The sequence below is a fragment of the Arachis ipaensis genome, chromosome B10 (genome assembly GCF_059453495.1).
Source record: "Arachis ipaensis isolate K30076 ecotype BB chromosome B10, ASM5945349v1, whole genome shotgun sequence".
Taxonomy (NCBI): Eukaryota; Viridiplantae; Streptophyta; class Magnoliopsida; order Fabales; family Fabaceae; genus Arachis; species Arachis ipaensis.
In genome coordinates, this window is record NC_142435.1 from 19,176,582 (window position 1) to 19,203,558 (window position 26,977).

Here is a 26,977-nt window from a genome sequence, read left to right on the forward strand (position 1 = left end):
ACGTTAGGAGATGAGTATATTGATTCCGAAGAGTTGACGCCTAACTTGACAATTTCAAGTTATGCGCCACATACTACGCGCAGTGGAAAATTCTGTTCTGGAAGGTCTGCGCCTAACTTGAGAATCTTCAAGTTAGGCGCAGCAGGATACGCATCAAGAACGATTTCCCTCTGGAGGGTCTGCGCCTAAATTGATAATTCTCAAGTTAGGCGTAAGATATGACAACTCAAGGCGAGTTAGGCGCAAAGGAAACCAAGTTAGGCGCCGTGCACGTTAGTCCGCTCGGGAGGCTCTGAGTTAGGCGCAACGTTTTCCAAGTAAGGCGCAGCAAGAAAGGGGTGTGACATTAAGTTAGGCGCAATGCCTTATTCATTGATCCAAGTTGGGCACACAGTGTGGCTTCCTGCCTCAAGTAAGGCACAAGGAAACCTTAAGTAAGGCGCAGAACACGCCTCTCACCATCCCCATATATTCCCCTTCCCAAACTCCAACCAAACCCTAGCCTTGAAACCTCCCTAATTCCCGTGATCACCCCCACCTACCCCCTTATTCATTAACCATTAGACCCAACCCTCTCTCTTTCCCAACTCCAACCCAAACCTTCTATATAAATCCCACTCCTTCAAGCCTTACTCACAACAAACACTACCCTTCACCGCATTCCCAGCCTTCTCTCTTCATTCCCTTCCCGACCCAAGTTCCTTCTTTCCTTCTTCCCGACCAAAGCCAGCCCATGCCTTCTTCAATCACTAGACCCCCATATCTTCATATCCTTCCCCTCCCTTAAACACAGACCACCCTCTTCCCTCTGCCCCCTCGTCCCCCTTTTCTTTTTCTGTTTTAGTTTTTTTCTGATTCAAAAAAATAAAAAATAAAAAAATAAAAAAATAAAGTTCTCTATTTTCAGTATTTTCTTGCTTGAGGACAAGCAAACTTTTAAGTTTGGTGTTGTCGCTTCGCTTGTGACTTTTCTGTTTATTTTAATGGCACCAAAGGGAGGCGAATCATCTTCATGGAGGAGCACAGCCTGAAGAATGAGACGGCCACTAGGATAACTGAGGTGGTTGAATTCCTTTCATTCTATATTTTCTCCCGTTCTTATTATGTTATATTCCTGTTTTATGCTATTTTACTTGGTTTCTGCATGATCCTTTGTTATTTCGATTTCTAGGTTCCAGTTTATTTTGCTATTTTTTATTCTGTTATTTTCTTTTAATTCTTGAAGGGTGTCTCATGTATTGCCCACTAAGCTTGAAATCAAAAAGAAAGAAGAAAAGATGTAGTGCATGAGAAATTGAGTTTAATTTTAAGAGTAGTCTCATTCATCCAAATGTGGTGGTATTTTCTGTGACTCTGAATGCATGACATGAACAGTGCATATTTAAATTTGAATCAAAGAATGTTGATGTACAAGGAACAGAAATTTAGAGAACTATTATGAATTCTCTACAATAAGTGAAAGTTTAATCCTTGAAGCAGAAGAAAAAGTAAAAGAAAAATAAAAGCAAGGTCCAAGGCTCTGAGCATCAACGACTAGGGAGGTCAGACATGATTAAAAGCTCAAAGAGTTGTTTCCCTGGTCATATGCTTGTGGTGTGATTGTGTCAAGTAATCCTTGAGACAGAACACTAAGAGTCGAGATCAAATGCATTTAACAGAGTATGCCAAAGGCTTTGAGCACCACTGTCTGGGAGTAACTGAAAAGAAAATCAGAACTTAAAGAGAGTTCCCCACTTAAGTGCTTGTGGTGTTTTTGTGTCAGTGAAGCTTGAGACAAAACATTTAAAGTCACGGCTAGGCTCAAGGTGCAAAGCACCAAAGAAAAGAGAATCAAAGGAAATTTGCTGTGTTCAAGGATTAAATTGAAGTACAAAAGATCAGAGAATTCATAATATTATCCAGATTCTAATTCCGAATGATAAAGACATCCTTCTAATTCAAAGGAGAATGGGATGCCAGAACTATTCAGGATTGCAGTTGTAAACCCCACTATAAGAAGATACATGAGCTTAATCGAACTCTTATTCTCATGCAAATTCACATCCTAAGCCTATATTAGTTTGGTTGCTTGAGGACAAATAACAATTCAAGTTTGGTGTTGTGATGCGTGAGCATCTTTCCTAGTGAATTTGTATTTAATTTGTTGAGTTTAATCAAGAATTAATTATCTTTTAGCCACTATGGATATTACTTTGAGTCGTGTGCAATTATGTTTATTTTAGGTAGCATTTGGCTAGATTTGATGGAGTCTCCGCAGAAAAAGAGAAGAAGGCGAATGATGTCGTCAACCCTGACCTCTCTGCACTCAAACCTGAATAACTCAAGCTACAGAGGTTCAATGGACGTGATTCTAGTGGCGTTGAAAAGCTAACTTCCAGTGCTTTCCAACGATATATAATAGTTCACACTTCTCTCCCACCAATTTGGCCAAGGATGCGCCTAACTTGAGATTTCTCAAGTTAGGTGCAAGACAACAACAACAACACGCAACCATAGGCATGACTCCTCAAGTAAGGCGCACGAATTCTCCAAGTAAGGCGCCGAATCATTCAAGTGAACTCAAAACCATGCGGCCAAGCTCAAATAAGGCGCAAGGTATCCTTGAGTTAGGCGCAACGCATGAGCTTGGATAGCCATTCCTCACTGCACCCTTCAAGTAAGGCGCAATGTCAAGCCAAGTTAGGCGTGCCTTCCTACGAAGCAAGTGATCCCCCATTCATCAATTGAAGACGCGCAAATTATTTAATTAATTCTGATTTAAACTTTATTTTTATTTTAAAATAGGAAAAGATATTATTTTAGTTTTAGAAAATAGATTTTAAATTAATTAGGATTAGATATAAAAGAGAAAAGAAACTTCTCTTCGGGGATTATTCCACCTCATTCCAAATTTACAGTTTAAGAGAATCCTAGTTTCCACTCTGAACCATGAGCAACTAAACATCCACTGTTAAGGTTAGGAGCTCTGTCTATTGTATGGATTGATTCTATTGTTTTTCTATTTTAATTCATGTATTGATTCATATAATTCAAGAATTGTTTTCGTTCTTTATTTTATGAAATTGAGTGGAACGGAAGTATGACCCTCTTTCTAATTGAGTTCTTGTATAACTTGGAAAAGCTCTTTACTTAAACAAAAGCTTGAAAACATATTCTCCTAAATTTCTAATTATCGGGATTTAACGGGATACGTGACATATAATCCTCTTATATTTGGGTAATTAGGATTTCTGTGGCATATAACTAGAATTGAACTTCACCCTCTAATTGAAATTAATTGACTAAGGAATTGGCAGTTGATGAAAGTTAGAGGAGACTAAAAAGGTCTAAGGAATTAGGGTTTAGTCACATATGGTTTACCATAAATTAAATCTTGCATGATTAAAATAGTTAGTAAGAAAAGTCAATCAGGAAAATAGATAAATCTGAAGCCTTAACTGTTTCTCCATATATTATTCTCAACTTATTTACTGCATGCCTTCTGATATTCTAAATTTACTGTTTAATGCTTTTGAACTCTCAAACACCATTTTTTGTTTGTCTGACTAAGCCAATTACTCAATCATTATTGCTTGATCCATCAATCCTCGTAGGATCGACCCTCACTCACCTGAGATATTACTTGGTACGACCCGGTGCACTTACCGATTAGTTTGTGGTTATAAATTCCACACCACTAGCTTTTGGATCTGTTTTTCTCCCTCTCTTTCTCTGAATCTGCCTCTCTTTCATGCAATTACTTTCTTCTACCTCCATATCTATTTTCACTATGTCTGTTGCATTTGGATTTTTGTTTTTTTTTTTATTGTTTATTTATTTTTTTATTCATTTAAATTTTAATTAATATTTGTTAGATTTGACGATGATATTTTGTCTAATTACATTTGTTAATTAGTTTAAGAGTTATAAATGGTGGTAGGAAAGTGGTGCTAGTAATGACAGAGAATGTGATAATGATAGTAGTGGTTTCACAATACTAAAGACAATATTGACATTTACATTTTATTGTTTTGTTTGTGTATGTAGTTATTAAATAAATCGAAAAAATTATATTTCATTATATTTATGTCTTCTATATCTATATTTTTTGTATCTCTATCTCAATTCATATATCAACCAAACATAGTCTTATATCTTTTTTTTCATTTAATATTTATGTCTCATCAAACCAAGTAATAAACTTGTGCTCTCATGATAGACATAAACTATAACCAAATGTTGCCTTACTATTGAAACATCTGATATTGCATTGGAAGATCATCATGCCTCCAAAGGCTATGACCATCACATTACATACTCAAATATATGTAGCTCTGGTCATCGTTTTCGCTACTAGACCACACTATGATTGACCATCACCACACAAATAAACTATCGAAACGACGACAATTTTCCTTCTTTATCACTTCATCCGTTAAACTAGTTTTCAATGGTTTTTGTTTTCTATTTGCTTTTATTTTTTTTAATTTGTTTTGCATGTGCTCTTTTCTTTTTCTTAGTAATTTTTTTTTGTTTTATAAGTTTTTATATGGAAGTGAAAGAAATAATAAGATAATGGAACAAGAAAAATGCAGATTAGTAAAATTAAGTCAAATCAATTTTTAACAATTGTATATTTCAAATATAATAATTAATTTATAAATAATTTTACATAATTTTTCTTTGTCTTTTCAAACACATCCAAAAGACAGTTTTTTCAAAGTTTGGTGTGGCTTTTTCCTATAAAAACAGCTTAGTTCAATTAAGCTGTACATATGTGTCCAAGCACCACGCTATAACAAATAGGGAAATAAAATAATCAAAGATAGATACTAAATTACTAATAGAATCCCAACTTTGCCAAATTTCTCATTGTCAAATCATAGGATGAGGCTGATTGAACCCAAGGGGCTCTAGAATGACATTTTCATTTGTAAATTTTTGTTCTTCAAATTTAAATATTTTAATTAATGTAATAATACAAGATTGATATATTAGCCAATTTCTAAGAAAAAGTAAATGATAGTAAAGTTGATAGTATTCTGTACAAATAATTTGTTGGTTTTTGTCCCTAACGTTTTGGATAAATTATATTTGTGTCCCTAACGTTTAAATCGTCTTATTTTTATCCTTAACGTTTGTAAAAGTGATTTAATGTTATCATGTACATCATGAACGCTTTAGTTTGAGTTTTAAAAATCTCTTCTTAAAGTTAGAATACAAATGTCTGGGATAGAATCGATGATCTACTCCGAAAAATAGCTCATCAAATATTGAAACTAATTTCTACAATATTTACATAATTCACTTTTCTAGGGACATAATTGAATCTAAACACAAATAGTGGGTATAATATTAAAATCGAACACATCCAAGTGAGACCTAATTGAAAATGAATACATCCAAGTGAGAATAATTGAAAAATATAATCTGATTTGTTAGTATAATTGATAGTAGGATAACATTGAATCACTTTTATAAACGTTATGAATACAAATAGGACAATTTAAACGTCAAAGACACAAATAGAATTTACCCCAAACATTGAGGACAAAATCGGATACTTTACTCTAAAAAAAAGTCATATATATTTACACATTAATCTCAATCTTATTTCGTTAATTTGTTCTGATAGTCAAAATGCTTAGTGTTGACCATGTCTTTAGAGTTTAGACCATTACTATAAATCTATAATATACTGTCAGCAATACCCTAGAAAACAACTATAGAATGTCACCTCTTGTTTTTTCTCTTATTTATTTTTTTTTAGCATTAGTTCAATTTTTAAATGGGTAATTTGTTTTAGAAAATTTCTTTGATGAAGAATAGAAGTGATTAAGTGAAGAATGAAGTTTTCTTTATTACATTTAGAAAAAAAATATGTGCATTACATATGATAATTTTTTATTAATTTATTGGTGCATTGCATAAGAGTACTCTCTTTGTTTAGCCAGCCAACGATTCGATAGTCCTCTCTACTCTCTAGCGAAAAAATACCAGCGACTCTTCTCAAAATATTTATAAATTGTATCTATACAATTTTTTTAGAAATTATATTTTTTCCTTTCTTTTGTTTTCTTAACATTTATCCTATGCGTCTTCAAACCTTTGCTCCCATTAATCCATTTCCCAAATCTTCTGCTTCAATATGTTTTGTTAGTAGCAGAAATTTTGGTACCAAAAATTATATCAATATATTTTTTAGTGAAATTTAATTATTTCATGCCAAAATGTTTCTCAATATTTATCGAATATTTTAATAAGTTAAGTTTTAGCATATTGATAATATAAAATATTTTATATATCAGTAATATACTAATATTAGAAAAATAAAAAAAAGATCTAAACTTATTATTTTATTTAATATTTATTTTACTCTAATAATAATTAATAAATATTAAATAAAAAAAATTAATTATTTTTGGTTAAAATTTTTTTGTTGCCAAATATTTTTGTTTATATAATCGTCTAATTATATTTTTTGGATAATTATTCACAATATTAATATAAAAAATAAAATAATTTTTATTAATATAATATTATATAATTAGATATACGTGTAAAGTTATTTTATTTCAAAATTAATTCTACTTTAATTTAAAGAATACATGAAAAAGTTTACTATTTATTAATATTTAAATAATAATGCAAAATTTGGAAGAATGTTAGTGCTAATATTAGAGATATATGTTATATGATAAAAACTCAAATACAATTATTTTTGTAAAAAGTTATTAATTAAAAATTATTAAATAATTTAATATAACTAAATTATTATTTAATATCTCTCAACTGTCAAATTTAAAAGAAGACACTTACATATACGTCTTCTCCTTGTTTTATATAGGAAGTGCAGTAGTGCAGGCCGCATTGTATACGATCCACAAGGGATGCAAGTATACAAATACAAGTAGAACAAGTTAGGTATGTATTTAAGTCTTACCTTTTACATAACTTTTCAACTGCAAAATGTATGCGTGCGTGTTAGAAAGAAAGCCCGATTGAAATCGAATTAAATTTGAAAACAAATAAAAACTAGAGTATTAGTACTTATAAGTTTTGCAAGAATTTTACGACGAATTTATAGGTCATTAAGAAAAACAATTATTAAGTTTTTGAAAAAAAAAAAGTGTAGACTTATAGTTGTGAGTTGTGACAGAATGAGATAAAAGGCTAGGAATATGAATTGTATTTAGCGCTGCAATTTTTCAAAGATTTGGTGTTTCAATTTATAGGATAAAAGACTGAGCACGATGAACTGTGTCCAATATTACAAATTTTCAAGAATATATATATATGTCTATCATTACTTGTTTGATATTCTTTTAAAAAACTTGCATGATATTTTACTTTTTCATAAAGACCTATAAAATATAAATTCAATACGAAATTTTATGCGACTGACGTATCCTAATACTCTCTAAAAAAAATTGCTTTATATATTTTTATTTTGTGAAATGGAGGTTCGAGAAGCTAGCAGTGGTAGTGGACTAGTCATCCAATAAAGTCCAAGTAACGACCAGTGAGAGACACAGACATCGGCCAATAATTAATTGGTCATAGTCTTAAAGTTAGTTGTTCTACCTAGCACACAATGATATGGATAGACTCCACTATCCAACTATTATTAATGTTGGAATCTTTTAGTTTTGCATACATTTTATGCATTTTCTTTTAGTTTCTAATTAATTTATTTGTTAAAAGCATTTAAAAGAAACAAATAAAATAAAATAAAAGGAGAGAATCTTTAAAATTTGATATAATTTAACGAAAAACAAAAAATAACTATCAAATTAATTATTATATATTTATATATAAATATATATATTGTTTAATTTATTTTTAATATATATATATATATATATATATTATATTTTAATGTGTATTTTATATAAATAACTAATTTGATAATTAATTTTTTGTTTACATATAATATAATTAAAAAAATAAAAAAAAACTTAAAAAAATTAATTGATTATTGGTTAAAAATATATTAATGAATTCAATTTTAACATGCTGTGAATTTAAAATAATTTTATACATATATTTAATTATTTTAAATTACATTAACAAAATTAATTACTTTTATATTAAACACCTGAATAATTATTTAAAAATAGATATAATTAAATGATGATATAAAATATTTTATGCTTATTATTTTTTCTATGCGATGTGTATAACAAAAGGATGAGACAATGTTATGGAATTAAAGAAATTGGTGTCTGTGATCTCTTATTTAGTTGTACAATGTCCAAAAAATTGAGTCTACTAATTTAAGTTGTTTAATTTTTAAAAAAAAATCACAAATTAAATCATCCGATTTAAGGTTTTGAAAAATTAAAAAAAAATTTATATTAAAATTTTGTTAACTTGTGCCTTAAAAGACAGAAGTTAAGTATATCACACAAAAAAATATTTTATAAAAATTAATTTTTTTATATTTTTAATACAGTAAATATATCAAAAATATTAAAAAATATATTATTATATTTTTAAAATGTGTTTTCAAAACACAAATTAATTAAATTCTAAATATTAAAATTAAACTTTCTAATTTTTTTAAAAATTAAAAAATTTAAAAATTAAAATCAAACCCTCTAATTTATAATTTTTTTTCTCTTCAAATAAATCAGATCATCCGATTTGATTAACATCAATTTAAAAAATAAATAACTCCATAAAAAAACAACAATGTATTACACATATTTAATCCATATAAAAAAAGTTAGCCATCTAAATGAGCTGTCTCTCTGTTAGTTTAGTATTCACTAATCACTAATCAGTATTCTGCTTCTCCTTCAATGTTCATTCAAAACACTCTTTTCTCACCTAGTAGGCTAGTACGTACCTCACTTCCACACATTTACTTCCTTTATTTCTTTCTTTAATTATTTATTTTACTTCTTTATCTTCCACTCACAAAAAATGACAAGAAATAAAAAGAAAAAAGAGACAATGTTTCATATTTTGTCTTCTACTCACCGCAACTCTATTGATGACCTAATGAGTAATGACTAAAGACTCTTTCTACATAGTTCCAATTCTGGGTTCGTTTTCTCTTTCTTGTTCTTCTTTAACCGTATCTGTTAGTATTAAGTTTTCTCACTCATGCTTTTGGCAGATATGTCATATGTTTTTTATTTTTTATTCCTTTCTTTGCTCTGATTTTTTCTTTTGCAATAAACACTTATTTTTTTAGTATTTATTTTTGCTCTGTTCATATTGACAGTTATTTTTGAAACGGAGGAAGAAATTATATATATAAATGAGGCATACATGTAAGACATCTCTATTATGAAGAGCTTTTTTTTTTTTCTTTGGAGGTTCATGACTTTGGCATTTTGGTTCATATCTTTATGTGGCGTTTGTCTTTATTGTTTTAATTTAATTGTTTCATCTTAATGGTTTGATATTCTGCATTGCAGAGTTGAAGGTTGTTCGTTATGCTGATTGATTATCATGCACATGGTGCAAGTGGATGATATAAGTAGAAATGGGTTTCATAGTGTTGTTTTTGCTATTGGCTACACTATGTTCTTCAGAGCTTGAAAATAATTCACAAGGTACAATCTTGTATTCATCTTACAAAAAAAATATTGAGAAGCATGGGAACTATGTAACATTTAAGTCAAATTGTAATAATCTTGTTTCCTTTTGTTCTTGTTTCCATGGCCAATTTCGGATTTCAGCTTTAAAGTGGATAACAATTGAGGTTTCATAAGAAATTAGATTCAATATTAACTTTATTTCCCTCTGCCACTGGAATCAAAATCGGCTTTTAGGGTTAGGAGGAAGTTGGTTGAGCTAGTGTGATAGAGGATAGGGAGAATTTCAGAGTGAGAAGTTGAGTCACATTTGACATAAAAACCCCAAAGACTAATATTGCTATTTTCTATTGTACTAATCTAATTCTACTAATTGTGCTATTTGGCTCATTATACATGTTAGAGCTATAATTTTTTCTATGCACCTTCTTTTTTCACTTAGTCATATCTTCTGGTAGTATGAGTGCTTGTTTCGTTTGAACTGCTGACAATCTTTATGTGACGTTTGTCTTGTATGAATGATCATTATGCCAATTGTAGAATAACCATTTTCGTTGATTATAAAACTCTGGAATTCTGGTCATTTACTTATTGAGAAAGAAGATGTTTCAGAAATTTGAAAAGAACCCGCTAATGTTGTATATGGGATATACATAGAAAATGTTATGAATCTTAGACATAATTGCCTTTTTGTTTTTGTGAAAGTTGCAAGTACTGATGACTTCTAGATTTAGTTGCAATAGCTGTATGAATTATGATGATCCTGTTATTTCAGAGGAAGCCCTATATGCATTGAAGTTATCATTGAATGCTTCAAAAAATCAGCTTACTAACTGGAATAGAGACCAAGTTAGCCCGTGCACTTGGTCTAATGTTTACTGTGACCCAAGTGGCAATATTTATCAAGTGTAAGATATTCTTAACGCAAATCTCTCTTGATTATTTTCTTTTAAATATTTGATGTGCAGAATAGGTCGATGGACGTCTTTGTTACTGTAAGTATTATCCATGCCGCATTTTTATATATTGAATATTTATGTGCTGGATAATTATATAAATTAGTTTGTTGCAGTTCACTAGCATTTATGGGATTTACAGGATACTTGACACCAAGAATAGGAGCATTAAAAGGTCTTCAAACTCTGTAAGTCTTTATAAATGAAATATTCACACATGGGTAAAATTTTATAGAAACTTTGCAACTGAATTTTACTTCCCTTCACTTGCCCACATTTTATTTGCTAGTCGTATCTTTCTTGGTCTTTTGCACGAGTATTATAATCTGAACTGTGAAAGCATGTAAATTCTCGGTGCACGTTTTATCACAGGATTAAATTTTAGACAATGAATATAGAAATATGTGTCACATGTGTAGTCCTTTGCTTGCTTTCTCCCTGCTCTCTATGTGTTTGTATGGGACTGTGGATGTGTAGAGATTTGGATAGTCATTTGATATTTTTCCAGAAATGTATTTTCTTTTAATGTGAGCCATGCATGTGCATCTTTGTATTGTAATCTGGTTATGTTTTGAAAAGTCATTTGTTGCTTTTTCAAACTGTATTTAGTATTTAGTATTTACTCCTACTATGAACCTCACAATTAAGATTTAAAATGTAACAAATGGCTTATGTCTGTATTCTATGCATATAGTGTTCTAAATGGGAATGGCATCACTGGAGGTATACCAAAAGAATTAGGAAACCTTACAAGATTAGTCAGATTGGATCTGCAAAACAACAGATTAACCGGTGAAATACCCTCTTCCCTTGGTAACCTTAAAAAGCTTCAGTTCTTGTAAGTATGGAAATCTGTTTCCAAGTTCTACAGATATATAGTGATTAATAGCATTTGTTTTCCATTGTTAACTTTTTTTGAATGCATCTATTTTTTGTCTTGCAATCAGAACATTGAGTCAAAACAACCTCAACGGATCTATTCCTGAATCATTAGCCAATCTTCCAAGCCTGATCAATGTGTATGTAATATTTTCTTAGATGCAGGCATAAAACTTTCACTATCACTTTATGATCTGATTGATTTTTTGAATTTCTGTTTTGCAGTCTTCTAGATTCAAATGATCTCAGTGGTCAGATTCCAGAAGGCTTATTCAATGTTTCTAAATACAAGTATGTATGGTAATCAACAGTTACTTGAGACATTTAAACCCTAGTTTAAAGCTACCTTATCTTTCCCTGACTCAAAGATCATAGGTAGTCACAATGTCCAAAAGAATCCGACACAAGATGCCATATGAAATAGGCATACTGCATGAGCAGGGAAATTTGATGACATTTTAGTTAGTTTAAGAAAGATACTCTGTATTATAGCAATCAAGAAATTAAACTTGTAAAAATGCACCTCTGTCGTTGTCCTTGAATTATTTGTGTCTGTCAGGGTGCTCCTGCTGTGAGAAGTGAGAGTGTTGTGTTGGAATGGCCACTCTCGTATATTCAAATTTCGATCCATGCACTGTTTTTGCTTGTTAATAGCGGAATTAATTTAACTTTTTAATACGTTCCACTTTGTTTCTGTGTTCCATGTTGCAGTTTCACTGGAAATAAGTTGAACTGTGGCATGAATTATCGTAAACTTTGTGCATATGATATTGCAGACCAAGGTTACTTGTTTGAAATATTTGCTGATCCTTTTCTATTTTTGAAGGCTATTTACCTCACCCACCCCTGCTACACACAGCATTCTGAAATTAGTTTTCCTTTGTTCAGCAGGTTCATCGCATAAACCGAAAACTGGCATCATTGTTGGAATAGTTTTAGGTTTGGTTGTTATTATTTGTCTTGGTGGTCTACTGTTCTTCTGGCGCAAGAGCTACAAGCGTGATGTTTACGTAGATGTTGCAGGTTCGTGTTCTGTTTATACTCTTTGCAATTTTTTTTTGTTAAGCTTTTCCTACATTTTGGTCGACTAGGGCAAGATTCAGTTAAATCTCGATAATCTACTGATTATACCTTCTAGTACTGCTTTCATTGTGAAACCATGTTGAAATAATGCTATATAATATATATTATGTTAATTTTCATACAAGGATGTTTTCAACATAGAAAAGAAGAACAAAGAGGAAAAGTTATCTTTTAAGAGATGAAAAATTTAAATAGAAAGAAAAAGAGAATTCAGGAAACTGGAAGCTTTTAATGTAGAGTGTAATGACAATATGAAATTAATTAATGTAAATTACCTATCTCCCTTGCTTGTTCAGGTGAAGTTGATGGGCGAATTGCATTTGGTCAGCTGAAAAGATTTGCTTGGAGAGAACTGCAAATAGCTACAGACAACTTTAGTGAGAGAAATGTTTTAGGACAGGGAGGCTTTGGGAAGGTTTATAAAGGTGTTCTACCCGATGGCACAAAAATTGCTGTTAAAAGGTTAACCGATTATGAAAGTCCCGGTGGAGATGCTGCTTTCCAGCGTGAAGTTGAGATGATAAGTGTAGCTGTCCATAGGAACTTGTTACGGCTGATTGGGTTCTGTACGACTCCAACGGAGCGCCTATTAGTCTATCCCTTCATGCAGAACCTAAGTGTTGCCTATCGTCTTCGAGGTATTTAACCATCAACTTATATGGCACATGAGCAGTCCTGCTAGTTATAAATCAAATTGGCTTTGCGAGAGTAATATTTTTATTTATTTTTATAACTGTGATCGCACAGGTTCTTCGTATAGTTGAAGAGTTGCCTCCATTTTGCATCCTTATTTTGTTTCATTCCTATAGCTATTTAACATTCCAGAGTATAATTATCATCATCATAACAGAGGCTTAGGGAAATAAAACACGAAAGAGAAAGATGAAGTTGATCTATATAATCAATAGAACTGTCATAATGTAGGCTTACCCAATTTCAAATGTCCACTAGTTAGCATAAAAAATTCTGTATCCTGCTCCGCCAAATTTAAATTTATATTGATAACATAGAACTGTATATTGTTGTTTATGCTGGCTCTAAAACTTGGGTCATTTTTTTATGAAGAACTTAAACCTGGGGAGGCTGTTTTGGATTGGCCTACGAGAAAAAAAGTGGCTCTGGGAACAGCCCGAGGCCTAGAATATCTTCATGAGCAATGCAATCCTAAGATTATCCATCGGGATGTGAAGGCAGCTAATGTATTACTGGATGGAGACTTCGAGGCAGTTGTAGGAGACTTCGGTTTAGCAAAGTTAGTTGACGTTCGAAGGACTAATGTGACAACTCAAGTTCGTGGGACCATGGGCCACATAGCTCCTGAATACTTGTCCACTGGAAAATCTTCAGAAAAGACTGATGTCTTCGGATATGGAATAATGCTTCTAGAGCTTGTTACAGGTCAACGCGCAATTGACTTTTCACGTTTGGAAGAGGAAGACGATGTGCTGTTGCTTGACCATGTAAGACAACCTCCTTTTATCCTAACCTTTTTGTCTGCTCCCCATGTGTGTCTGGTTGTTTTTTAAATGTAGGAACATGCTCTAAACTTGCTTCGATGCCTTGATGACTTCCGGTTTGGCATTTTATTTTATCAATACACATTGTGAGTATGATTGTATATGGTAAATTACAGTGATCTCCAAGTTAAGTGATATTAGACTCAGCACCCGTTTATCTATCATATTTACACCTACCACTCTCAATCTTATGCTTGTAGTGGAGATCAGTTTCATATTACAAAAATTAGGAATAAAAGGGTATTAAGTATGGTATTTTTAAACCTCGGGGAAGTTGGTGTTTGCTTTTGTCCATAACTTATTGTTTAAAGTGTACGTTTTGCTTTTAAACGCCCTTACCTTGATCGACTAATGCTAGGGAACCAATTTTTTTCAGCCAACATTAGCCAATTTTTTTAAGATTATTTTGTTTATCTTAAATTCTAAACCCTATATCAAATCCTATTATAAATCCTAAATGTTAATCCTCCAAAAAATGAAAATTTTTATAATTAAAAAAAGAAAAGTTGGCTAATATTACTAACTCAAAGTTGGTTCCTTATACTCTCACCTTGATCATATTGATAATTGATAATGAATGGTGAATGGTGAACTAATAATAAGAGACGTGGAGCTTGTGCAATTCAGTTTGTGCTTTTTGGTTACTGTTTTTGCCATATTTGTGATGTTGAAGGTTAAGAAACTTGAACGGGAGAAAAGACTAGATGCTATTGTTGATCGCAATCTGAAACAAAATTACAAAATAGAAGAAGTTGAAATGATTGTTCAAGTTGCATTACTCTGCACACAAGCATCACCAGAGGACCGACCAGCAATGTCGGAGGTCGTGAGAATGTTGGACGGAGAAGGACTGGCCGAAAGGTGGGAGGAATGGCAACACGTAGAGGTCAACCGGAGGCAGGATTACGAGAGACTGCAAAGAAGATTGGGGTGGGGAGAAGATTCAATAAATAACCAAGATGCCATTGAGTTGTCTGGTGGAAGATGATACGATCAATGAGGTCATCAGTGTCTTTGTAGAACAAAAAATTTCTGTTATTAGAGTATCCAAATTACAATCACACGTCATAAAATGTTGACAGCTGTGGTTGAAAAACATGAGCCAAACCCAAAAAATTTGGGGGCCAAACAATGTAGTCTGTTTTAGTGAATTACAGAAATTCTTCCATGTAATTCCTTAAAGTAGTACATGTGCATAGAGCAAACCCTTGTGAGAATGCATGAGACTTTTCAACCAAAGCTATGAACATGACATTTTGGATCTTTCTTTTCCTTTTCTAAGCCGTGATTACAGGTTTTGCAGTCTGTTTAAATAATGCATGGATGTGTGAAACTGAGCAGGTACTCCTCAATAGCTCTAAAACCCAGTTTTAGGAAACCGAGAAATCGAGGCTCCGTTTGTTTCTGAATTTTCAGTTACAAGAATTCTATGTTGTCCTATGGTAATCATTAAGGCACAAGATAAAGTTTTAACGTAGATAATCAAAGTGTACATCATAACCTTTAAATTTCTCTTCATAAGGCTAGAAGCAACCGTTAAGATAACCCTTAAATTTCTCTTCATAAGGTTAGAAACAACCGTTAAGACAGTGGCGGAGCTTAGTTCAGACAAGGGGGCCATGACCCCCTAAATTTTTTATAAAAAATTTAGTAGTATTTTTTCAAAAGATAAAAAATAGTTTAATTGACTTAAATACTTTATTATGACTTAAAGTATCTAATAAATTCAATAAATAATACTCTCTCTATCTTTAGATTCAAATATAAAAAATTAGATATTTTTATTTATTTAATTTAATATTATTTTATATTTTACTATTTATTTAATTTAATTTTTTATATGATAAAAAATAATAGAATATTCAATAAGTATTAATATTATTGTATTTGTATAAATTGATAAAAAAATTCAATAAATATTATAAATTTTAATATTTGTTCTTCTAACTTTTTCTTTATATATTTTACAAAATATATATTTAAATTTTTATATAAAATAATAATGAAAAATCAAAGAATTGATACATTTTTTAAAAGGAAGGCTAATATTTAAGAAGGAGAACATATAATTTTTACAATATCAACACATGTAAATAGTTCTTCTACTTTAATGAATCACGAAGAAAGTGAGATATAACCTTCAAAAGTTCAAAAAGTTATATCTGATGACTTTAACCTTAACTTTTTAGAACGAGATCTTGAAAAACGGTTTTAAATTTGGCAATATCACCCAAACCAGAGAGATGAGATTAAACGAGCTTATCTTAAATGGGTCCATATCAAAAATATTTTGACAATTATTTTCTATCTGGCCCCCCAAAATTTTGTTTCAAGTTCCGCCACTGCGTTAAGATAAGCTGAATTTATGAATTTGTAATGCAAGCATGATTTTATAGTTAAGCTCATATTAAATATGTCGAGTGGAGTTTGTGTAAGTTCAACTTATTGGTTTGTGTTAATTCGATTATATAAATACTAGTGTTTTTGCCCATAATAATATTACGAAAATATAAATCTTTTGAAATTATGTTGATTTTGTTCTGGCATTATATATTAAAAAAAATATTTTTTTATTAATACTTAATTTTAACATTTATTTTTAAAATTTAAAAGAATTTAATGTGTATGTTTTTACATTTGATTTAGTGTTAAATCTGTTGTACAAATAAAAATAATTAATTTTTATGCTTGTTATTTAAAAATAATATTTTTTTATATATTTAAAGTATATTATTTTATTAATTTTATTTTTTGTAGAATAAAAAGATAGAGAAAGATAAGGACGAGGAAGGAAAGAGAGAGTTTGTCAATTTTGGAAAAAAATATTTTATTTTAATTGTAATGAAAGAATATCTCGTGGCACATTTTGATTTGTCAAATTAGCAATATAAAATATAAAATATATATTATAAGTTATATATAGAGTGGGAAGGATAGAGAGAAATAGATAAATAGACAAAGAGAAAAAGGTAGATAAGAAAATGGAGGAAAGAAATTTATTAATTTTAAAGAAAAATATTTCATCTTAATTTTAATGAGTTTCATGTGACACATTTTAGTTGTTAAATTAGTAATATAATATAGTTATATTTCAATTTTAGTTTCAACTTTAATTTAATTTTAATTACAATTAGAGAATGTCATGTTGTATATTTTAATTATCTAATTTAGAATTAGTCATTGATAATTATATATAGGAGAGATAGAGTAGGGACTGAATTAGAGATAGAAAGAGAGAGGAGGAGATAACTCTTTAATTTTAGAGAAAAAGTTTTAATTTCAATTGCAATGAGAGAGTAATATATGATATATTTATAAAATTAGTAATATATATAATTTTAGTTGTTAAATTAATAATATAATATAGTTATATTTTAATTTTAATATTTTAATTTTAATTTTAACTTTAATTTAATTTTAATTACAATTAGAGAATGTCATGTTGTATATTTTGATTGTTAAATTTAATAGTCAATGATAATGATATATAAGAGAGATAGAGTGGTGAAAGAAAGAGAGATAGAAAAAAAGAGAAAAAGGATGATAGAACTCTTTAATTTGGAGGAAAAAATTTGATTTCAATTGTAATAAAAAAATAACATATAACATATTTTAATTATAAAATTAGTAATATATAACAGATTATAATTATTTATATTAATACATATATTATGCGTTTTATACGTTTAATTTATGATAGCAATAATTATACACACAAACTCATAATTTTTATATATAGTAGAGGACTGAAAAAATGGAAGTTTTTTATTATGTTATAATTTATTTATATAGAATTATATATTATATTTATGTTATTTGAGTAAATATGTGAGCTTTTTGATAAGTCAAAATTTGAAATTTATAAATAAATTCAATTATTAATGAGTCGAATATTAATTTGAGCTTAATTTTCGTGAGTAGAATTTAAGTTTGGTTTGACTTATATCACTTCCAACCCTAATTTCACACAAACTTAGGTAGTGTTCATACCCTATCCCAACGATTAAGGCCCAGGATCCAAGTAAAAAGGCCCAATCCAAAGGGTTGACCTCACCTTTCACCAGATCAGCCACTACGAAGTCGGTACTCGTCACGACTTGCTCTAAAGAAGTCGGGAACGAGGGTTAGCTGGCAGATAATCACTCATTTGAATGAGTAACTGCCCCTAGAATCTCTCTAACCACTTCCACGAGCCATATCTTAACTTCCCTAAGATAAAGGGATGGTTAACACCCTAGAAAAGTGGCACTACTCCAACGGTGGTTATTGGTTCACCACTATAAAATACACTGACACCCCTCAGGTATCTCTAAGTTCCAATATTCTCTAGACCTGCCAACACTCTTGCTGACTTAGGCATCGGAGTGTCCTTGCAGGTACCACCCCCCATTCATTCATACTCACAAGTCGGACGGAGGCCCCCAAGGCGCAGACCCTCTCAAAGGCTTCCTCCCTCAGACGATTGGGCCAACCAACGCCATCCAGCCCATTAATCTCCGGTTACCTGCCGTAACATTGGCGCCGTTGCCGGGGACTCAAGAGATCAACCAGTGATGGCGGACAGATCCCCTGAGGAGGGTCATGTGGAAACAGATTTTGAATAAGAGAATCTGGATACCGGAAATAATGACGCGGACCTAACCCTCCATCAGGAAACCAACGATCAACACAAAGAAGGAACCTCCGGAGTCAAAACCCCGAAGGTGAATTCCTCAGAAGGCCGTGAGTCAGAGAAGGACGGACAGTCCCACGCAACTGAGCTTATGAGATTAGTCCATGTCCACCAAAGTCGTTTGGAACAACTAGAACAGGAACGGGAGCGACAAAGGGAGATAGAAAAGCACCTAAGAGAGGAGATGGATCGACGAAAAGAATTAGAGGAAAAACTCTTAAAGTTAGAATCCTCCCTCAAAGGTCGGAACTCCCGTGACAGTAGAGAAGAGTCGCCCCTAGGGGGGAAGATCCTTTTAGTGAGGACATAATGAGGGCAAAAGTTCCGAGAAACTTTAGAAGCCCCGATATGGACCTCTACGACGGAACCACTGATCCAAAGCATCATTTGAGCAATTTTAAAAGTTGGATGTATCTGGCTGACGCTTCTGATGCTACGCGATGCAAAGCTTTTCTGACAACCTTGTCGAAAGCGGCGATGAAGTGGTTCGACAGCCTCCCCCCGAGGTCGGTTACCAGTTTTGAAGACCTCTCAAGGAAGTTCTTGATGAAGTTCTCTATCCAGAAAGACAAAGTAAAACATGCACCAAGCCTCCTGGGAATAAAACAGGAGGTCAGAGAATCCTTACGAGCCTATATGGAAAGGTTCAACAAAGCATGTTTAGAGATTCAAGACCTGCCCACCGAGGCAGTCATAATGGGGTTAGTCAATGGGCTCAGAGAAGGTCCCTTCTCACAGTCCATATCCAAAAGACACCCCATCTCTCTAAGTGATGTACAGGAAAGAGCTGAAAAGTACATCAACATGGAGAAAAATGCTAAGTTGAGAGACCTGAGCTGGCGACCTGGGCACCCTCCCTCAACAAAAGAGAGGGAGAGGGAAACCAAGAAGAAGGAAGAACTCGGTCTAGATAGACCAAGAAAATATCACTCTTATACTCCTCTGAAAGTTTCTATAGTGGATGTATACAGAGAGATTTGTAACACCGAAAGGCTGCCACCCCCCAGACCCATTAAAAATAAAAAAGGGGGGAGCCGCAGCAACTACTGTGAGTACCATAAAATATATGGTCACTCCATAAATGACTGTTACGACCTCAAAAATGTGATAGAAAAGCTGGCTAGAGAAGGTCGGCTTGACAGATATCTCATAGAAAGGTCGGACAGCCATGGGAAGAGAAAGCGAGATGATGTGGATAGAAGAGACCCACCACCACAGACCCCGGAGAGACATATCCATATGATCTCAGGAGGGTTCGCGGGAGGGGGACTCACCAAATCCTCTCACAAAAGGCATCTCAAGAGAGTCTACCAAGTCGGTGGAGAGTCATCCGACCTCCCCACCATTTCATTCACAAAAGAAGATGGGCAAGGAATAATCCCTGGACACGATGATCCAGTGGTAATAACTATGATCCTAGCAAATGCTCCTCTCCACAGAACCCTAGTAGACCAAGGAAGCTCAGCGGACATTCTTTTCAAGCCCGCTTTCGACAAACTAGGGTTGGATGAAAAAGAGTTAAGAGCCTACCCCGACACCTTGTACGGATTAGGTGACACGCCCATAAAGCCACTGGGATTTTTGCCCCTCCACACCACTTTTTGAAAAGGGGAAAAATAAAAAACTCTAAGTATAGACTTCATAGTCATCGATGTAGGGTCAGCATATAATGCTTTAATCGGCAGAGCTACCCTTAATCGACTCGGAGCGGTGGTATCCACTCCTCACCTTTGTATGAAATTCCCGACCTCAGCGGGAATAGCAACGGTAAGGGGAGATCAGAAATTGGCAAGAAAATGCTACAATGAAAGCCTAAACTTGAGAGGAAAAGGCAGAGAAGTTCACACAGTAGAGCTCGGAGGCGCAAGGGCTAAAGAAGAGCTGCGTTCACAACCGGGAGGAAAAACCGAGGAGATACAGGTCGGCGAAGAGGAGGGAAAAAATACTCACATAGGGGCCGACCTAGAGAAAACCCTAAAACAAGGGTTGACTAAGCTCCTAAGATATAACTCCGATCTCTTCGCCTGGAAGGCCTCCGACATGCCTGGGATAGACCCCGAGCTCATGTCTCATAAGCTCTCGATTTACCCGGGGTCCAGACCTGTACAACAAAGAAGACGCAAGCTCGGCCCAGAACGAGCCCTAATAGTAGAAGAGCAAGTACAAGCGCTCCTAGAAGCCGGCTTCATCAGAGAAGTCAAGTACCCAACATGGCTAGCCAATGTAGTGCTAGTCAAAAAACAAAATGGTAAATGGAGAATGTGTGTCGACTATACCGACTTAAATAAGGCCTGTCCCAAGGACCCTTATCCACTGCCCAGTATTGACACCCTGGTAGACTCCAGCTCGGGGTATCAATACTTGTCATTCATGGACGCCTACTCGGGGTATAACCAAATCCCGATGTATGAGCCAGATCAGGAGAAAACATCATTCATCACGCCCAGAGCTAATTTTTGCTACGTGGTCATGCCGTTTGGATTGAAAAATGCAGGGGCCACATACCAGAGGCTGATGAATAAGGTGTTTGCCTCTCACCTTGGGAGCCTAATGGAAGTATACGTCGACGACATGCTGGTAAAGACCAAGAAAGAAGTCAACCTCTTGGCAGACCTCTCACAAGTCTTCGACACCATAAGGTTACACGGGATGAGACTAAATCCCGCAAAGTGTGCCTTCGCGGTAGAGGCAGGAAAATTCCTAGGGTTTATGCTAACACAAAGAGGGATTGAAGCTAATCCCGACAAGTGTAGAGCTATCCTGGAGATGAAAAGTCCGACTTGTTTAAGAGAGGTCCAGCAGCTGAATGGCCGACTTGCAGCCCTCTCCAGATTCTTGGCAGGATCAGCACTAAAATCCCTTCCACTGTTCTCCTTATTGAGAAAGGGATGTCAATTCGAATGGACTCCTGAATGCGAGGAGGCGTTCCAGGAGTTCAAAAGATTCTTGAGCCAACCTCCTATTCTGGCCCGATCTACAGCTGGGGAAGACCTCGTCCTATACTTATCTGTAGCAGACAAGGCCGTCTCGTCGGCCCTGATAAGAGAAGACGAGGTCGGACAGCACCCAGTATATTTCATCAGTAAAGTTCTACAAGGCCCTGAGCTAAGATACCACAAACTAGAGAAGTTTGCCTACTCCTTAGTGGTAGCCTCACGAAGGCTACGACCTTACTTTCAAGCTCACACAATAAGAGTCCGCACGAACTAACCCATGAAGCAAATCCTCCAAAAGACGGATGTTGCAGGGAGAATGGTTCAATGGGCAATAGAGCTCTCCGAGTTCGACTTGAAGTATGAAACTCGGACGGCGATTAAAGCCCAGTGCCTCACCGACTTCATCGCAGAATACGCAGGAGACCAAGAGGAAAAACCAACTGCATGGGAACTCTATGTAGATGGCTCCTCAAACAAAACAGGAAGCGGTGCAGGCATAATATTGGTGGATGAAAGAGGAACCCAGATAGAAGTTTCCATCAAATTTGAATTTCCAGCTTCAAATAATCAGGCAGAGTATGAAGCCTTGATTGCTGGATTGAAGCTGGCGGAAGAAGTCGGTGCTACAAAAGTGATGATATACAGCGACTCGCAAGTGGTGACCTCCCAGATAAGTGGAGAGTATCAGGCAAAGGACCCAAATATGAAAAGGTACTTGGAAAAAACTCTGGAACATCTTGGGTGCTTTGCAGAAATCGAGGTCAAACACATAACTCGGGATCTAAACAGCAGAGCAGACGCCCTATCCAAGTTGGCAAGTACCAAGCCAGGAGGGAATAACAGAAGCCTGATCCAGGAAACTCTCCAGAAACCCTCTGTAGTAAAAGAAAAAGACAAACAAGAGGTCCTCGAGGTAGTCGGATTAAACCTCGGTTGGATGAACCCCTTGGTCGAGTACATGAAATTCGACATCCTCCCCAAGGAGGAGAAAGAGGCTAAGAAGATCCGGAAGGAAGCACAACATTACACTTTGGTGAGAAATATCCTCTACAGAAGGGGGATATCAACACCATTATTAAAGTGTGTACCGACCTCAAGAACCACCGAAGTGTTGGAAGAAGTCCATAGTGGGATCTGCGGAAATCATCTCGGAGCAAGGTCACTAGCCAGGAAAGTGATCCGAGCTGGATTCTACTGGCCGACCTTGCAGAAAGATGCGACCAAATTTGTGAAAAAGTGTCAACCATGCCAGATGCATGCAAATTTCCATGTGGCTCCCCCGGAGGAGCTCATCAGCATCACTTCTCCATGGCCCTTTGCGAAATGGGGAATGGATTTATTAGGTCCTTTTCCCCAGGCGCCAGGACAAGTCAAATACCTGATAGTGGGAATAGATTACTTCACAAAATGGATAGAAGCAGAACCATTGGTCACCATCACCGCACAGAGAAGCCGGAGGTTCCTCTACAAAAATATCATCACAAGATATGGGATACCCTATTCCATTACTACAGATAATGGAACCCAGTTCACCGACTCTACCTTTAGAAGCCTAGTAGCCAGTATGAAAATCAAGCACCAGTTCACCTCGGTGGAACACCCGCAAGCCAATGGGCAAGCCGAGGCAGCCAACAAGGTCATACTGGCAGGGCTAAAGAAAAGGCTACAAGATGCAAAAGGAGTCTGGGCTGAAGAGCTCCCACAAGTGCTATAGGCCTACAGGACGGCCCCCCAATCCGCCACTGGAGAAACACCCTTCCGACTAGTTTATGGGGTAGAAGCCATGATCCCAATAGAAGTCAACGAGCAAAGCCCAAGAGTGATTCTCCATGACGAGATCGGAAATATACAGGGGCACAAAGAGGAGCTTGACTTGCTCCCCGAAGTCCGAGAAGAAGCCCAAATAAGAGAAGCAGCGTTGAAGCAAAGGATTGCCACAAGATACAACAAAAAAGTCATTCGAAGAGCATTCACCCTAAGTGACTTGGTCTTGATCAGAAACGACATTGGAGTCAACAAATCAGGGGAAGGAAAACTCGCTGCAAATTGGAAGGGACCATACAAAATCAATGAGGTCTTAGGAAAAGGCTATTATAAAGTGACCGACCTGGACGACACCGAGTTACCAAGGTCATGGCATGCTTGTAATATGAAAAGGTACTATAGCTAAAAGCGAACTCTACTCCCTGATGTACTCTTTTCCCAACTTCATGATTTTTTCCCAAAACCAAAGGGTTTTTCTGGAGAAGGGTTTTTAACGAGGCATCATAGTAGGGGCTAAGGGAAATAGACTGTCAAAAATCCTTAGCAGCAATAAAGTACCTCCCCAATTAATAAAGATCTTTTTTACAAATATCTCTTAAATTCCTTTGTTGTTTTCTCTTTCTACGAAACGCGCCGACTTAAGCTCTACAAAACGTGAAAATCCCATGAACCGACCTAGATGGTCGTCAGGATAAAACGACGAGGTACAAGTCGGTGTAAAGAGGTTATAAAAGGTGATCGTAAGAAACTCGGAAACATTCCGACTCATAAGTCGAAATGAAAAGACCGAGTAGAAATAGAAAACGAATCGCAAAAATAACCTAAGTCATGAAAACTCAATAAAACAAAATTGAGTACTAGGAATAACGAAAGAGATAGGAAAAAAAAACCCAAGAAAAATTAAAAGGCTGTCCTAAAGATCCTTGAAACTAAAAGGTTCAGAAAGACAGACAAGCCAAAGAAAAGGTTTTCCAGAAAAAATCAAGGGGAATTCGAAAAAATCGCAATCAGAAAAGCATGCACGCATAAGGTAACTTAAACCCTTATCCAAAAAGGGTATTTATTTTTTAACTTAAACCCTTATTAAAAAATGGTATTTTAAATGTTTTGTTTACGGCCTTATAAGGCCAAAAGCAAATTGTTCAGAACATCACCACCAACACAAATAAAGAAGTTTAAAAAAGGGGGGACCCACAGGCCGGGCCCCCAAAATAGCCAACAAATTAATTTTTAGGAAGAAGAGTAGACGGATCACCACCACCAGAGTCAGGAAGAACGCCGCCAGGACCAGGAAGAGAGGCATCCATAGGAGACGAAGAGGAAGTCGGAGGAACTGTAGAAGAACTCGGAGCGTCCTTAGGGCGAGGAGGGGACTCTATAATTCTCTGCCCCCGAGTCTTCAATTCTGACTCGGAAATAATCTCGGGGACAGGGGGATCCACAATGGAACCATCAATGACAACTTTATCAGGATCTAAAGGGGAAAGGTCCAAGCCAGGAGCAATGACTCCGACCTGCTCCCTAAAGATCCTCCAAGCCTCCTCAGCCCCATCAGCAATAGAGTCCTCCAACTCGGTATAGGCCCTCTGAGAATTCAGCAGCTCATTTTTCACAGACACAAGATCGTTAAATAAACTTTGGTAGCTGTCCTGTGCTGTCTTCCTCAAGCCCACCTCCATGTTGCACTGGGCTTGCAATTTCCTCTCCTTCTCCCGGAGGCTATCCCTCTCCTCCTTCAACTTGGCGACTTCCTCCTTTAACTCCCTCTCCTGCTCTTGATATAAAAGAAGCCTTCCTTCCAGCTCCTCGACCCTCGAGGTCATCCCTAAAGAGCTGAGAGGAGCCTTCTCAAAAATATCTAAGAGTTTGCCACAAACCCCCGCCGCCTTGAGGCTCTCCTCAACCAGAGTGGTAAGGTGGCGCCGAACAGAAACATCATCCATGCTTATACGAGCATGGGGATAGATGTTCTTTCGGATGAATGCAAGAGTATCCGCCTTAACCTCACCAGAAGAGCCAGACTCTAAAGTCTTGCGCTTCTTCTTCTCTGGCTCAGGAGAAGATCGGGCGGAGGGGGGCGGCTGAGAGAAAGCTGAAGAAGAAATCACAATGGGCCGAGAGGGAGTCCCAACGTTTCGAGGAGGAGGAGGAGGAGAAATAACCGCCCTGGCGCCACCAGTCCTGGCGCGAGACCATGCTTTAGCCTCCTGGACTCTTTGGTAAGACTCCTGAGCGTTTGTCTTCGCCATCTCTAAAAAAACAATAGATAATAGATTAAGACAAGTCGGGAAGGTCAATCAGACAAGTCGGTAATCTAACAAACAAATAAAAGCTACCTAGCTGTGCCTGGACAAAGGTCGGGGACCCCTGGAGAAACCTTTTAGTGTCCAAATATAGGGCTCTCCCCCACACTTCTCGGAGGAACCCCACAATGGCTGCTTCTACTCGTCCAGGTCATCCAGACCATATTTCTCGCAGGGGGAGGCCTCCAGCCAGTATAAAGGAAATCGGGGAGAAGAATTATCATCCAGAAAAAAGGGGTGGTGACCCTCTACAGCTTGAACTTTGAAAAAATAATTTTTAAAGTCATGGAAGGATTCATCAAAAAGGGTAAAAACTCTCCGACCCTGTATGGCTCGGAAAGATACCCACTATTGCTTATTGTTCAGCCCACTGAAGGGTTTGGTCATGTGAAAGAGATAGAAAAAAATCTTCAAAGAGGTCAGGAACTCCAAAGCTTGGCTAATAAATTGATAAATTTTCAAAAAACCCCAAGAGTTGGGGTGAAGCTGGGTAGGGGCAACTCGACAGTGATGCAAAACAGACATCTCAAAGTTTGAAAAAGGAAGAAAAACACCCAAACGGGTGATCATACATTCATACATAAAGAAAAAATGAGGGGCCGCCTCATTGGCCCTCCCAAAGCAAACCCGGTCTTCAGGACCCGGGACTACCAACTCATACTTCGGCTCGTCCTCCTCGAAAGTACAAATTCTGTGGTGAGTACGAAGGTGGGTGATAAAATCAGTATCGACCGAGGGTTCCTCCCCTAGGACCATGACATCAACCCACTGAGAAAGGACATCTACAGAAGCCATTTCTTTTTTCTTAAAAAGGTAACAAAAACCTACAAAGGAAAAAAATAAAAGGAAAATAAAAAACACGGTCTCTAAAGGGAGGGAATACGGAACTAAAGTCTACAAACCAACCTATCTACAAAATAAAGGCATGCAAATAGAAAAGCATGTTCCAAAAAGAACTAACCTTTATCTGGAAATGAGGGTTGGAGGAAACGAAAGCCTTCGAAGATACAAGAATGCAGCACGAACGAATGAAGGAGAAATTTGAAAAATCGCAGAAACGAAACAATGAAAGAGAGGGAAAGTATTTATAAGTATGTTAGGGGCACTATGGTAAAAACGGGGCAGTCATTAATGAAAATGCACCGTTACCAAGACCATCAATCCCTACGCACATCCCTAATGGACACGACGCTTGATTAGACGTAACTGCCAGAACCAAAAGGTCACGAAAAGTCACGTCAGTTTCAGAGCATCACGTCGGTCCTCCAACAAGTCGGTTACAACCCCGAGTAGTATACTCGAACCCAAATCTTAAAGAGAAATTGGGCTCGAGTAGGGGC

The 26,977-nt window shown here is 35.6% G+C and overlaps 1 protein-coding gene and 1 pseudogene across 12 annotated transcripts; one reads left to right on the forward strand and one right to left on the reverse strand.

The window, feature by feature from the left end:
- The first annotated feature begins 8,782 nt into the window (after positions 1-8,782).
- LOC107623171 (putative LRR receptor-like serine/threonine-protein kinase At5g10290) lies at positions 8,783-15,225 on the forward strand. 12 transcript variants are annotated; one of them, XM_088506616.1, is made up of 13 exons: positions 8,783-9,029; positions 9,212-9,260; positions 9,408-9,545; positions 10,303-10,435; positions 10,600-10,671; positions 11,178-11,321; positions 11,431-11,502; positions 11,588-11,653; positions 12,074-12,144; positions 12,251-12,385; positions 12,742-13,083; positions 13,511-13,905; positions 14,636-15,225. In XM_088506616.1, the coding sequence occupies exons 3-13, from the start codon at positions 9,476-9,478 to the stop codon at positions 14,948-14,950; spliced, it is 1,815 nt and encodes a 604-aa protein (XP_088362742.1). In that variant the 5' UTR covers positions 8,783-9,029; positions 9,212-9,260; positions 9,408-9,475; the 3' UTR covers positions 14,951-15,225. The 12 variants fall into 12 exon arrangements, with proteins under 12 accessions (XP_088362742.1, XP_088362747.1, XP_088362765.1 ...); XM_088506634.1 differs by having other exon boundaries at positions 8,906-9,029; positions 12,254-12,385; XM_088506621.1 differs by lacking the exon at positions 9,212-9,260 and having other exon boundaries at positions 8,786-8,989.
- Positions 15,226-24,595: 9,370 nt separating this feature from the next.
- On the reverse strand, positions 24,596-25,583 carry LOC148579322 (uncharacterized; annotated as a pseudogene).
- Positions 25,584-26,977: the final 1,394 nt, after the last annotated feature.

Bases quoted from the DNA above. Each gene is read 5' to 3' on its own strand.
- LOC107623171 (XM_088506616.1), top strand. From the start codon at position 9,476: ATGGGTTTCATAGTGTTGTTTTTGCTATTGGCTACACTATGTTCTTCA. The intron at 11,654-12,073 runs GTATGTATGGTA...TCCATGTTGCAG, and splicing joins TTCAATGTTTCTAAATACAA to TTTCACTGGAAATAAGTTGA. The intron at 12,386-12,741 runs GTTCGTGTTCTG...TTGCTTGTTCAG, and splicing joins TGTTTACGTAGATGTTGCAG to GTGAAGTTGATGGGCGAATT.